The sequence below is a fragment of the Aphelocoma coerulescens genome, chromosome 11 (genome assembly GCF_041296385.1).
Source record: "Aphelocoma coerulescens isolate FSJ_1873_10779 chromosome 11, UR_Acoe_1.0, whole genome shotgun sequence".
Taxonomy (NCBI): Eukaryota; Metazoa; Chordata; class Aves; order Passeriformes; family Corvidae; genus Aphelocoma; species Aphelocoma coerulescens.
This window is the reverse complement of record NC_091025.1, coordinates 6867810-6881670: the sequence shown is the minus strand read 5'-3', so window position 1 is coordinate 6881670 and position 13861 is coordinate 6867810. Positions and strand designations below refer to the sequence as shown.

The following is a 13861-nucleotide window of genomic DNA, read 5'->3' as shown; positions in this document are numbered from 1 at the left end:
AGCACCACACACTCCCGAGTTCACCTAATTAACCAGCAAGTCAATTTTGCCCATTAGCTGCAGGTCATTTTCAGAAATTACAATCAAGTCTGCAAAAGCTCTGGGAACACAGGTAGGATCAGCACCTTGGGAGAGGGAAGAACCATGCTGCTCCCCCCATGCTGCAGAACACAAATTCACTTTTTGGGTGTTTGTCAGAACGAGAAGTGATGCCCAGCCAGGCAGAGCAGCTTTTCCTTTCACATCCTCCTTGTACAAAGTAGTAAAAGTAGCTTCAGTGAGTTCAAAAGCTGGTGCAAGGTGAGCTACACTGCAAATCTTACTGCATGCTCTGCATGGGAGAGGTTTCACCAGGTTGTCTGCAGAGGCAGACTCAGGAAATGGAACTGCATTGTTGGAAGGTGAGAACTGAAAAGGAACTGGACACATGGCATTGGCCCATGGTAGATCTGCCTTTATTTGGTTGTCAGTGAGTAAATCAAGGGTCAAATTTCCACAAATATGAATATATAGACATACATATAAATCAGGAACAGTAAGGAAATAAAAAACCAAAATTAATAAAAATTAACATGGGAGGTCACTATTGAATTCCACAGTCTAAAGAGAAAGTTTACCTATAAACACTGGTAAAGGACACCAGTCTCAGCCTTCCAAACTCTGACATGTTCCAAATTAGTTTTGTTAGCATTTCTCCAGATTCAACTGCATCACTAGGCAACTGAGGCTGCAGAATCTGCATCTCTCTGGGAAGGACGTGACCAAAGAAACGATGTGCTGTTCCTATAAAGCAGCTGATGGCTGATCAGCATGAGTTCTGCCTTGGCACCTTGTAAACTACATCCCTACACACACTGACTTCTCAGTTAAAGCCACAGCCTTGAGAACTGAGCACCTTTTATTGCCTGAGGCCAGGCTGGATGGGATTGTGAGCAACCTGGTCTAGTGGAAGGTGTCCTTGCCCATGGCAGGGGGGTTGGAACTGGATGATTTCCAGTTAAACAATGGTGCTGCAAGAATAGAAGGAATAAACTGTTCTGTGTTCAGCAGACAGGACAAAGAACAATGAGCTCAAACTGCAGCTCAGACACTTTATATCAGAGTGCAAAAAGCTCCCTGCAGCAGCAGCTGGGCACTGCAGAAAATCGCCCAGACAAACCACGGTGGCTTCTAAGATCCTGGCAGACACGTTAGGAGAAGTTTGGGTAGAGCTGGGAAAGGGAAAGCTGCCTCTCCCAGTCTCTTCCATCCATTTTGTAGAAGGGTATAAAACTCCAGAAAGCTTTGATTTCACCCCCTTGAGAGGGGCCCACAGTCCTGGCCCTGCCCACACACCCACCGCCCTCAGAGTCCACGTGGAGCTGAATCCCCACCCCTCTGTCCTGGCTGTCTCTTGGGAATCGCTGCCTTTCACCTCTGAAATCTTAGTAGACCTTGCTTAAAATACAACAGAACTCCCTTCAGAATGACTTGTTTAATGGTTTAATGAAGTCACCACTAACGCACTGCTTAAATCCAGACTTCGACCTTCTTTTTCCTACAAACATGGAAAAAAAGAGAAATCCGTGACTCCATGCTGTTTTGGAATGAGCATTTAAGAAAATGAAACAGGCAATACATTCTCTGTTTGCTGCATCAAATCAAGAGAAAATTACATGTTACTTGAGCATGTGTGATTGAATGTGAGCCCAACAAGATTGTGCAGGAATCCCTGGGGTGAGGGGGCTGTCTGTCCATGTCAGAGCAGAGTCTTGCTCACATCTGGTCAGGAATGCTGTGCTGGTGGCTCAGGGATCTACTGAAATCTGGCTCCTGTCATTTGCCTCTGAGGACACCCCAATCCGCAAATCCCATCTGAAACTCCTCCTGCTGCTGACACATGGACTGACTCTTTCTCTTCAGCCTGTCCCCATTTCCACAAAATTCACAGGGATGGGGAAGGGGCAGAGGCATAACCACAACTGTGACTCTTTTGCTCCTTGTCAAACAGGACTGGACAGACACTGGAGAGCACTGATTTTTGTTCTGCTAGGAAAAAACCTCATCCAAAAACCTTAGCACTTTTGCTAAGCACAGAGAGGAGGAGAAAACAAATGGAAGAGGCTTAAAAAGCTAGTTTTGGATAGACTAGGGATAAAAAAATCAAAAAAAGATACTATAGAATCAGAATGGCCAAGGAGGGAAAGGAGCCCATCTGGGCCAAACCCCATGCTCGAGCAGGGCCACTCAGGACCATGTCCAGACAACTTGAGAATATCTCCAAGGACGGAGACTCCACAACCTCTCTAGGCAAGGAAGCTCTGACAGTGCTCAGAGACCCTCAGAGTGAAAAAGTGTTCCCTTCTGTTCATTTGGAAAACAATGTTCACAGATGCAGAAGTGTGGTGTTCCTGAAGAGCTGCTCACATGCCAGCTTCATTCATGTTTTCTAGAAATTATTAAATGTGCAGTTTGAGTTCAAAAAGCCACTCAGTGAAGTAATTTTTCTTTCGACTCTGGTGGAGCCTTTGATTAAGTACTGTGACCTACTGTAGTAACTCTACCTTTGGTACTCTCAGCTACACAAAACCAACAGCCACTGCTGCCAATGAAAATAAACAATGTGATATACTCACAGCTCTGTATTCCAAGAACATTTCTTTGAAAGCCAGAAAGTCTGTGAATGTGAGAAGCAGATCAAATATGTCACCTGGCATTTCATCTTTGTGTTGTCTACAGAGAAAAGAAGTTGGGGAGTGAGAAAACTGTGTGAGAAAAAATCGTTATTTTAAAACGGTACAAGGTCAAAAAGGACAAGTAGAACAGTATCAGTATTTAAACAAGAATGTTACTGCAGGTTATCATATAGCAAAACTGCAGCCAAATATTACCATGCATTATTTCCAATCCAACTACATTATTACATTTATCTACATCCAAGACCTAAGAGTATCACATTAGTCCTTGAAAACCAAATCTTTTTATTTAAGTAGCATTACAAATTAAACAGATTCAAATATTTTAAGATACTCAGCTCCCAATTACACTTGATTTTCTTATTCAAGGGAAAAAACAGTGATCTTTCAAAAACAATCTCTTCATGAAGCTGCTTAAGCTAAAATGACCTGATGCAAAATCTGAACACAAACCAAACTCTTCTCTGAATGCTCCATACAAAAATTGCAATGAAAGAATTTAACCACATGACTGAAACACCACCAGGCTACTGAAGTGGCTGGAAGAAATAAACAAGACCAAGCCTTTTAAGGATCTGGCTTCAAAGTGACAAGAAATATGAAAATCCTCCAGTGCTCTCAATCCAATTTCTCTTCCTACCCCTTGGAACCCAATATATTTTAGCATGACAATTCAGAAATTTAGAGTAGCAGGACATGCTGAAGGCAAGAAAAGTGATCAGCCACTGCCTGTGTGAACACTTCTTTTTTTAAGTTAAAGTGGAACTAGTATCTAAGGGGAGAACAGTCAAACCTAAGCTTTAGATAAAAAGAAATAACTGAGAGGCACATAAGCCACCCCTCAACCAAAAGCAAAGCAGAGACTTACTGCAATGACACTGTGAAAGCAACCATATCAAACCCACGAATCCGATCAAGCAACTTCTCTTCAATGTACTTCTCTACTAAAGAGATCTGAAAAAAACCCAGACAAACCACCCCAATAAGATCACAACAGATTTCAGAAGCAGATTTCAAACAGCATCCTTACACTGACACCTTCTTGACACTCTGCATGATCCTCACTGGGCACAACTGCAGATTCCTCAGTGGGTGCTGCTGGTTCTGTTCTCACACCAGCCCTGAGGCACAGAGCTGCACATTGTTTGCTGGGGATATTGGTGAGAACAAACACTGACTATTTGTATTTAGGAAAAAAATTATTTTTAACTGATTTAATGGTACTGAATAGTAAACTGGTTTAGTTTCTTGATTATGCTTTGCATGAAGGATGTGATTGAATTATCCAATACAAGATACACTACAACTGGAAAAGAAGAAACTTTGCACACATGCTAAACACATTATTTACTACAGCAGTAGGCTAAATTTCTGTTCAAGAGAGCTACACAACTTACAAAATATCTCTAGAAAATTTTGTATGAAACAAAAAAAGAAAGGAACCTAAACCTCAGGAAAAACCTTTCTTGCTTGCAGATCATGGCTGTGCTTCTGAAGGAGACAGGAATCATGTTGGGATCTGCTCCATGTAAGCCAGCATTTTATAAAGGGAAAACTATATAAAGATAAAAAAGCAATACATAGGAAAAATAGGAAAAGGCATCTTACATATTCATTAAAAATGTCAGTATAGATGAGCTTGTTTTCTTCTGAGTCATCAAACTCCTGGTAGTGCTTCTCCAAAAAATTCCTCTGTATTAACTGGAAATCATCATCTGACAACAACAACAGAAATGCAGCACAGAGTTACAAGTTTGGTCATTCTTTCTGTTACACAAACCCACATTCACTGGTCCTCTGCTTCCCTGCTGTAACCACAGAGCCCTGCACACGTGCAGAGTTCATCACATCAGCACCGCAGCTGCTGCCAAACCACTTCTGACCCATCTCTGGGAGGACACAGGCTGCTGGTGAAATATTACCAAAACAGTCCTCCTGCTCTACATTTATTAATAAAGTTATTTATTTGGAACCCCTTTTTGCTCTGACTCTAAAGTCAGCAAAACATCTGTATTTTTTATTAAGTGAATACCTCTTCCCTATAAGAACTCAATGTTTTTCCCTTTGAATTTACAAATATTAGTGAAACTCCCAGATTAATTTCCAATTGCCAAAGAACTTTTTTCCAGTTGTGGAAGAAAATAAGAGTAAAAATTAACATGGGAGGTCACTATTGAATTCCACAGAACAGGTCTAAAGAGAAAGTTTACCTATAAACACTGGTAAAGGACACCAGTCTCAGCCTTCCAAACTCTGACATGTTCCAAATTAGTTTTGTTAGCATTTCTCCAGATTCAACTGCATCACTAGGCAACTGAGGCTGCAGAATCTGCATCTCTCTGGGAAGGACGTGACCAAAGAAACGATGTGCTGTTCCTATAAAGCAGCTGATGGCTGATCAGCATGAGTTCTGCCTTGGCACCTTGTAAACTACATCCCTACACACACTGACTTCTCAGTTAAAGCCACAGCCTTGAGAACTGAGCACCTTTTATTGCCTGAGGCCAGGCTGGATGGGATTGTGAGCAACCTGGTCTAGTGGAAGGTGTCCTTGCCCATGGCAGGGGGGTTCAGTGATCTTTAAGGTCCATTCCAACCCAAAACATTCTGTGATTCTATCACCATCTTTGTGCTTTAAGGCTGGATACAAAGAAATAAGGTTCCCCATTCTTGCAGCTTTCAGTGCTGGAACAGCACCAACTCTCAGTCTGCAGCTCAGACACTTTATATCAGAGTGCAGACGGCTCCCTGCAGCAGCAGCAGCTGGGCACTGCAAAAAACTGCCCAGACACACCATGGTGGCTTCTAAGAACATCCTGACAGACAAATTAGGAAAAGTTTGGGCAGAGCTGGGGAAGGGAAGGTATCTTTCACAGTGTTTTCCATAAAAATCCCAGAAAGCTTTGATTTCTCTGTGAGATGCACAAGCATCTTTACTGTTTCTCTAAGAAGCAGTGTACTGCAGTGATGTGGAGAATAATTTTCAAGAGTCATAAGCACACAGAAGACTTTTATGTATATTTTTACTACACTACCAGGTTAGGGGTTCATGGGAAGAAAGGAAGGAAAGCTTCCACGAAGCAGGCAGGAGCTATTTTAGCTCTGCTGGCTAATTAATAGAAGAGCAGCTGGCAACATGTTTAGCAGCCCTGTTGTTGTCTGTACCTACTTGCAGACCTTACCCATTATGATATCCTCCAGATAGCCAACAACTGCATCAAACTCATCAGAAGTGGTGGAGCTGAAAGCAAAGGAAGACAGAACTGCATAAACATATAGTTTGACCACAGCAGAAATTAAAGTCAAAATTAAAAAGTGTTAACAAAAGCCTAAGTACAAATAAACCCAGTAACTACAAGATAACTGAAAAACTTCCTAGTTTCAACCCACAAAATAATCCATGGCACTGATGAGAAGACTGCTCCATGGAGATTCTCATCAGGCCTCTAATCTATTTCCTCCCAGTAAGGTGCCTAACTGCAAGGAAGAATAAATGTTGTTTTACTGGCATTACTGTCAAGATAATTCTAGCTCTGCTGCAAAAGAATGTAAAGAGTGTAATTAGAACAGCAAATTAAGCCTTTTCCAACCCACAAATCCCAGCTGCTACCAGTTTCCCTTCTCTTTTCTGCATTAACTGCACATGGTGATCACAGACCTGTAGACACTCTAGAGAATATTTTTAAATACTTGGTCTTGCGGAACCACTTAAACTGAACGTATACACAAGTACTACATAACTGAAGAACTTAAATATTTTTATTATGCAAGAAACATCCTTTTGTGCCCCAAATAAATGGGAGACTCTCCAAAGATTATTCTATCATGAGCAAATATTAAACACCATTATGGATCTGAAGTCATCCAGGGAAGAAACCCTTGGTACAAGCATCAGGAGTCTGGATCTATTATTCTGCAACTTGTTCAGACACAGTAAATAATCCACAGGATGTCTTTGGCATTCACAGCTCATCTTTAATGGAAGATGAACTCTTCCTATATTCTCCAAGAGATGAAAGACAAGCTTTTCTCACACGAGAGTAACAAGTCTCAAAGAAATAGGGACATTTGTCCTTAAGAAAAAAATTAGCTTCGATCAGTGAAAGCACCATTTAAATTCAATTGAATGTTTCTTTCTCATCAGTAAACAGAGCAGGATAGCCCTTCAGACAGTTTTGAAAAGCTCATTAAAGTTACTCTGCTATTAGAGACTACTACAGTGAAATTAATCCAATAGTAGTTTAGCCAACCGTTTACCTATAATCAGGCTCGCTCTGATCAGGAAAAATTAAGAGACGTTTGATTTAAAAAGGCGTCAGCTCAGCGAACGATATCCTAGCAACAACATTCCTGATCCTGGGAGACGAGCGGAGCCAAGGCAAGGCCTGGAAGAGCCCACGAGAGGGCGGCACAGGGCCGGGAGCGGGGCTGGCACAGCCCGGCCCAGGGGACACACCCAGGCAGCTCACCTGGCCTCAGTGCTTCCCTTGGCATGCAGGCTTTGCTATGCATAATTTCCACTCTTTTTCCCCCCTCCAAATAAATGCTACTGCTAGTTTTATAGCTTATCCTAACAGCAACAGAAAAAGTGTTAATTTAAACCCTGGTTTAAGTCCGTGCAAATAATGGAATTTTAACTGTTCCAAAAGACACCAGGTCCATCTCCTTATACAACACACGTGCATCTGCACACCTACAGAGACACGTGCTCACCAACCCTGTGGTTTTATTCCCTGTCACCTCGTCACACCCAGTTTGGGCCAGCACAACCTGTGCTGCTGAAGCAGCCCTGGCATGGGGCTGTTTGTGAGAGTCTGAGGCTGAAAGAGTTAAATCCATGCATGACAGAGGCACAGTCACACATCCCCTTCTGCCACAACTCTTAGGAGAAGAGTATGGCAGACACTTGTGGGATGAAGCAGCATCTAGGATCTGCCAGTGTGAAATTTGGTTGAGGTCACCTGTGAATGGTCTCAGGTTTAGAAGGAGCGCACTCAAACACAGAGGAAGAGTCTCCTCCCAGGATCAACGACATAAGACAACACTCTTGAAAAGGAGAAACTCTGAATTTAAAATGAACACCAGAAAAAGCAATTTTCAAGCCTTTCAGCTTGCTCTGATCCCTCAGCAGAGGTACCCAGTGCTACACTGACCACAGTGATATTTAGTTCACCTAAACTCTGCACTGATGTTATTTCCTCTTGCAGCTTTGCATTCTGCACCTTTGTTCTCCTGAGGCAGAATCTACTAATCAGCATGGTGTAAGTTCATTCGTGTAATTATATTCCTATTAAGATATTTTAATTAGCAATTAGCTTATTGAAAATCTGACACATGAGAATGCAGCATACTCACGTGGCTACACCCAAACTTTCTCCATCAGAAGTCTCCATTGTTCCTGCCTAGCCAGAGTGGAAGAGATAATCTGTATGTTGCTGCTGTTAGTGGTTATTTCTTCTTTTTGACCAAAGTGCTAAGGAATAACATGACTTAGTGTTAATACAAATTCAATTGCTAAATTACCATACATTTCCCAAAGAGCAAATCAGGAGATAAATTTTAATTTTTAAACATAGGAATTCCAACATCACATTCTTCCAAAGTTATTTCTACTACTTCTCTTTAATAACCCAAATTCTCAAGAAACTTTTTCTACCTATTCAGAGAACAGGGCTCAAAATGCAACCAGTCCCTATAAAGGGGTTTCGGGTCACCTCTACATCTTTTCTCCTGAAACATCTATGGCTATTATAGAACTGAAGCCAGATAAGACGAAAGTGCCACCCTGCTCCAGTGTGTCCCAGACCCGGCTCGCAGGCCAGGCTTTGGATAGCGATGCCAGGGGCTGTGTCCCGGCCCGTCAGCAGATGCCGATCCACGCCGGGAACAGGGCACACGCACCCCGGGGCCGCTGGCGGTGGGACCCCGCTGCTCCCGCCACCCTCGCTGGGCTGTACCCACCGCCGGCCCTGGGAGCAGCCCCGGGGCCCCACCGCGAACACGGCAGGAGCTGAGCGCGGCCCTCGCCTCCCCATCCTCAGTCCCGGCAGGGGGCAAAGCCCTCCAAGCCCTGTCCCTCCCCCGGCACCCAGTCCGCCTCTCTCCCTTTCCTCAAAGGGACCCAGGACAGCGGGCCGTCGCTCTCCCTCTCCACAAAGCGCCTCGGCAGTGGCATCCCCCCCGTTCTCCGGGACCGCGGCCCCGCGTCCCCTCTCCCGTTCCGGGACCGCGGCCCCGCGCCGCCCGCCCGCACTCACTGCCCTCAGGCCGGCGCGGCGCCCCCTCCCCTCGGGCCGTCTCCTGGGGAACGCGCTCTTCCGCCCCGCCCGCAGCCAATCGCAGCGCGGCTCGGGCGCGCTGGGCCCGCCCCTGGCCCGCCCGCCCAATCAGAGCGCGGGGGGGGCCGCGCGGGAAGGCGGGGCCGCCGCCATGGCGGGCTGGGGAGCGCGTCCTGGCCGGGCCGGGTCCCGGCCTGCGGGCGGGACAGTGAGAGAGCGGTATTTGCTTGTTAATGGCGTTAGTAAAGGGGGTTTCTCATCACAGAGTAGAGCTCCGAGGGTAGGGGACAGCGCCCAGCTGCTGCAGCGCAGCGAGGACAGTGCGATGACTTGGGCCGCCCCGGCACGAATGTTCCACCCGAGCGCATACAGGTTCCCGGCCTTTCCAGGAAAGGAATTAAAGAACAACAAACAGCCTTCAGGATGTTTTTATTGTTGAATGGACAACTTTGCTACAATTCATTTCCCCCGATGAGGACCTGTGGAGTCACCGCCTCCCATCCCTCTCCCCAAAGCCACGGGGAGAGGAGGGAGCAATGGTGACACCGCACTTGTCATGGAGTATCCAGCTTGACAAAGGTGCCCCCGGCGTGGCTGGCGGCAGAAAGCCAGTCAAAGTGTACAGTCTTTCCCTTTGTGAAATGAACAGGACAGTTCTCTGCTTCTCTGCAACACAGCTCCCTCCTCTGCCCAGCACCAGCTGCATGGAAGACGGTCTGGGGCAAAATTTTCCAAAGCATTCACATCTTTTCCACAAAGAACACAGGCACTTAGTCCCATGTCCACAAAGACAGAGGGGCTCTAAGGTCACCTCCAGTCCAAGGGGACATCAAATGCCTAGAAGCCATTGTGGACTTGGGCCTGAAGACCTTAATCTCATACAGCAGTTGATACAAAGAAAGAGTCCTAGGCACTTCTGAAAATTTTACCTCAGTTAATCCTGGCCAGGGAAACCAAAGCCCCGAAGTTACTAGACTCTAATAAGGCAGAGTTCAAAATGGTTCTGTCCCACCTCTTCCCTAAAGTACGATTTGTAACTTTGTACCTTAGGGATAAAAACTCGTCATTGCATGTGGAAGCGCTTTAAACTTCATTTCAAGTGACCCTTGTGGCAGTGATGGCAGTCACGTTTGCTCATTGAACACCGAGCTGGAAGGGACTCAGCCCTGACTGAAAACATGGATACAACAAAACATTGTAAAGTACAGTCAGCGAGGAAATGAGATCCCTGTGGCACAGATTTGCCAGTCTGACTAATCAAACCAGGTATCCAAGGTGGAAGAGAATCCACATTTTAGCAAAAACACTAACAAGCACTCTGCTTCTGGATCCAGTCTACATTTGGACAAAAGTCAACATGAAAATGATGGACAGAACTTTCCTAATTCACACATGTCTGGATGAAGTTCAGCACCCTTGAGTTAGCAAAGGCAGAAGGTGAAAGGAGTTGCTAGAGAGCTGGGCTCTGGGACCTGTGTGCAGAGATCCCAGCTCCTACTGAGGTCAGTAGGAAGCCAGAGCACTCAGCAGGAAGAGGCAGCCTCAGCTCTGCTTTGTTAGCGCTTCATAGTACAATAAAGATAATTAATGATTTTAAAAATAAGTTACATCACACCATGAGAATTCACTACAACAGCCTCTGCTGCTGAATCGCTGCCAAGAAGTGGGATGGTTTTGGTGTAAGTTGTGTGTGAATTAGTAAAGTTCTACTATACAGACAGACAAATTTAAAAAAAAAAAATCAACTGGTGCAAGACTTGGAAGAGACCGAGTCATATCCTCAGTTGGTGCAAAATAAGCAGAACCCCACCAATTTTTGTGCTACTTCACTGACACCAGCTGTGAACCCTGATTCCTTGTAGAAACCTAGTAAAAGTCAAGAGCTGCCTACTGAAGTGCATCCTTAACATACAAACATCACAAATGTGTAATTAAAGTGGAGCAGAGATTCCCACTGTATGATCCCTACCAAAAATAGGAAGTGTGGCCCCAAACCTGCTCAGAGCAGGACTGACACGTGGCAAGCAAGGTGCATTTTTAAGGAGTTAAGACTGAAACTGCTATCCAAATAACCCTGTTTTAAATAAACTGGTCCAGAATTCTCCTCTAATATTTTAAGATATATTCATTTTGGAAAAATTGAGCTAACTTTCAAAAACAACACTGATTAAAAAAGATGTTTGATGATACCTTAAAAAATACCCAGAATATCAAATTAATTCCAGTCCAGCATTATAATTAGTTAAGAATACCTCCTGAAAATTATAACCTCACCAAAAAATGTAGGTACGGAAGTTAAAAGCATCAGAAACATCATGTACTTGAAAATACCACTAATCTTTTAACGTTTTAAAAACAAATCAGAACATTCTTTGGAATTACCAAGTTATTAAAACCTGTGAGTTTCTCTACAGTCTCCACACTGTCTTTTCAAATCAGTCTGTGTACAGATTCAGTCTTTGAGCAGTTTAATATCAGAAAATACAGAGTCTCTGACCAGCAGGAGGCTACATTAAACAGGAAAACATTGGCATTCTTTTTTTAGTACTGACTTCTGCCAAAAATAGAGACTTTCGAGCACAAGACAGCACGGCCCTGTTTTAGGAAATACTTATTTTCTCTTCTTTTCTAAAATGCATTGTATGTGTACTTCCAGTGCAAATTTTTTCAGCACTTGTGACAGGCGAGAAGGAAAAGGGGAAGAAGAGACAACTCCCTCTGCTCTTGCTCGGAGGAACCAATAGCCATAGCTCCTGACTGCTGAAACCAGCTCCCATTGCTGGCAGCTGGAAATAGCTTATTAAAGATTTCGGTTTTAAGATTAACAGATTACAGGTTAGCATGAAATCTGGCCGTGGCTATGGTTCTATGTGCATAAAGACTGGTTAGAGATGCTTTCCCCTTTCAGTATTGGTTGGAGTTCATTAAAAACAAGTCTGTGGCATTTCTCCACATGTGTCATGAAATGTGAGAGATCTGTCTGACTCGGGTTTGTATTTCCTGTCGACACAAAGGGCAGGTCTCCAGTTGCAAGGCACACTCCATGCACAGGTCACTGAAGGAGAAGAAAAATCAGTTAAAGCCTGCTTTTACAGTATGAAAAACTAATCATCAACAACAAAATAATACAAGCACTAAGCAGTTTAGCCAGCCTGCCAGAGGCACAGTCAAGTCCCTCAGTGTGGAGATTAGGCATTGCAAGTCAGGTGTGGATCCATTTACAGGCTTTGAGAGGAGCTCCTGCTGCTCAGCATCTCCCAGACCTGCAGCTGCTCCTGCAGTTGGTTGGGATCCCACTTTCCTGTGCTCATTAATCCTAGCACTCATGCTGGTCTGGAGAGCAGCAGCCCCAGTGCCCTGCAGCAACTTCTCCACTTCTTACTGGCACACACCAGGCACATCTCTTTTTAACTTTCCAGCATCTAGACATATGGCAAGACTCCTTCCATGAGTGCTCTAAAACCCTAAGGAATTGGACTTAACTGGATTCATTTCCTAGTAGGCTGCTTAAAGGCAGGAAAGTGCTATTATGGTATAACTTGTACTGCTGTCTCAATTTTAGCTTTTAGAGGAATTTGTGACTTGAGACAATCCATTTGCTGAACATTTAATGAGTATGTGAGTATATTATGAATTTTCTGCACTCCTCACGTGATCTGGATTTCGCAGCACCAGTATCAAGCACTAATCAGTAAAGCCTTTGACATCAGGGAATTAAGACTCAGTAAACCCAGGGCAGCACATAGATGTAGCCTCAATACTTCCCCAAACACACACAGAATTAGGGGTTCAATCTGCTCAGGTCTAGGATGAGGGGAACAATGGGAATACTGTGTTTAACCTCTGCATGTCACATCCTTAAAAGGAGGGAAGGTTATTTCCTTTATCCTGGGGAACCAATCAGGATGAGCAGGGACTACATACGGCCTCATCTAAGCTGAATGTTACACACACATTTTCCTATTTCTTTGGTTTTGGGTTTTTTTAAGGTTTTACCTGTGTCCACACGGCCTGAGTTCTGTGTCTGCTACCTCATCACAGCAAAGCGTGCAGCAGTTCTCTCTGATACTCACTTGCTTCAGCAAAGCCAGGCGCCTGTGTCTGAAGGGAGAGAAACAGACCCCCTCAAAAACTGGTTTGACTCAAAGCAATAGATTCAAAACTATTCTGAGAATTGCATCAAGGCCAACGTAACACTTGCCTGTGCTACACCACACTGCTGATAAACATCGATCACAACTTCCCCCAAAAAAAGGCTTAACACACCCAGAGGCCTGCAAAACAGTCTTTGCTTCCCTATTCTGGTCTGTCAGAAAGGGACAAAGAGGGGATTAAATAACAATTCTCCTAGTTCCTGCAGCTGAACGTTTAAAGAAATTGTTCTTTGTACGTGGGTACTTCTAGGCCTTAAGAAAAAAACCCTGAGTAAATAAACCTCACAAACCCATGTATCAACAATATACAGAAACCCTGTAATGCTCTAACACAGTTTAAACGAATAAAACCTGCAAATTAAATCAACATTCCAGTATGGCAACAGCCACAAGGGAGACTAAACAGATAAAAATCCCCCATTTGATGAAATAAGACATTTCCCATCTGGAACACACACACCACTCATCAAAACTGCTCAATGGCAGGGTGATGTGTCTTGCCCCAACACCAGATGCACTAAATTCAGCACAGCTCTGCATGAGTTTATGTTAAATCCTGTCATGGATAATTAGGGCCCACTCACACAGGCCTTTGCCTTATCTCCTATCACTTTTAAGATGATCAAAGCTATCTTTTAATTTCAGATTGGTTTATCATTTCCAAGCAGTTCAGGCTGTAGGGCAGGGATGATCTTTGTTTACACAAAGAACAACAGTGTCCAACCTTGAATGGAGCCTTTCAGTGCTATTGCAT

At 44.1% G+C, this 13861-nt stretch overlaps 2 protein-coding genes across 3 annotated transcripts in view; both read right to left on the bottom strand.

Annotated features, from left to right (window-relative positions):
* Positions 1 to 1459: 1459 nt before the first annotated feature.
* Positions 1460 to 8994, bottom strand: ARL2BP (ARF like GTPase 2 binding protein). Its single transcript, XM_069026713.1, has 7 exons — positions 8933 to 8994; positions 8031 to 8148; positions 5858 to 5916; positions 4284 to 4390; positions 3544 to 3629; positions 2616 to 2712; positions 1460 to 1537 (listed from the first exon to the last, which is right to left on the bottom strand). Exons 2-7 carry the CDS (start codon positions 8066 to 8068, stop codon positions 1475 to 1477), a joined length of 450 nt encoding a protein of 149 aa, XP_068882814.1. The 5' UTR covers positions 8069 to 8148; positions 8933 to 8994; the 3' UTR covers positions 1460 to 1474.
* Positions 8995 to 9340: 346 nt separating this feature from the next.
* RSPRY1 (ring finger and SPRY domain containing 1) overlaps positions 9341 to 13861 on the bottom strand; it is a 35804-nt gene continuing 31283 nt past the window's right edge. For both annotated transcript variants that reach the window (XM_069026740.1, XM_069026741.1), the window contains exons 15-16: positions 12950 to 13054; positions 9341 to 12008 (exon numbers count right to left, since the gene is read on the bottom strand). In XM_069026740.1, the coding sequence (XP_068882841.1) occupies positions 11912 to 12008; positions 12950 to 13054 (202 nt within the window). In that variant the 3' untranslated portion in view covers positions 9341 to 11911. The remainder of the gene's footprint in view (positions 12009 to 12949; positions 13055 to 13861) is intronic.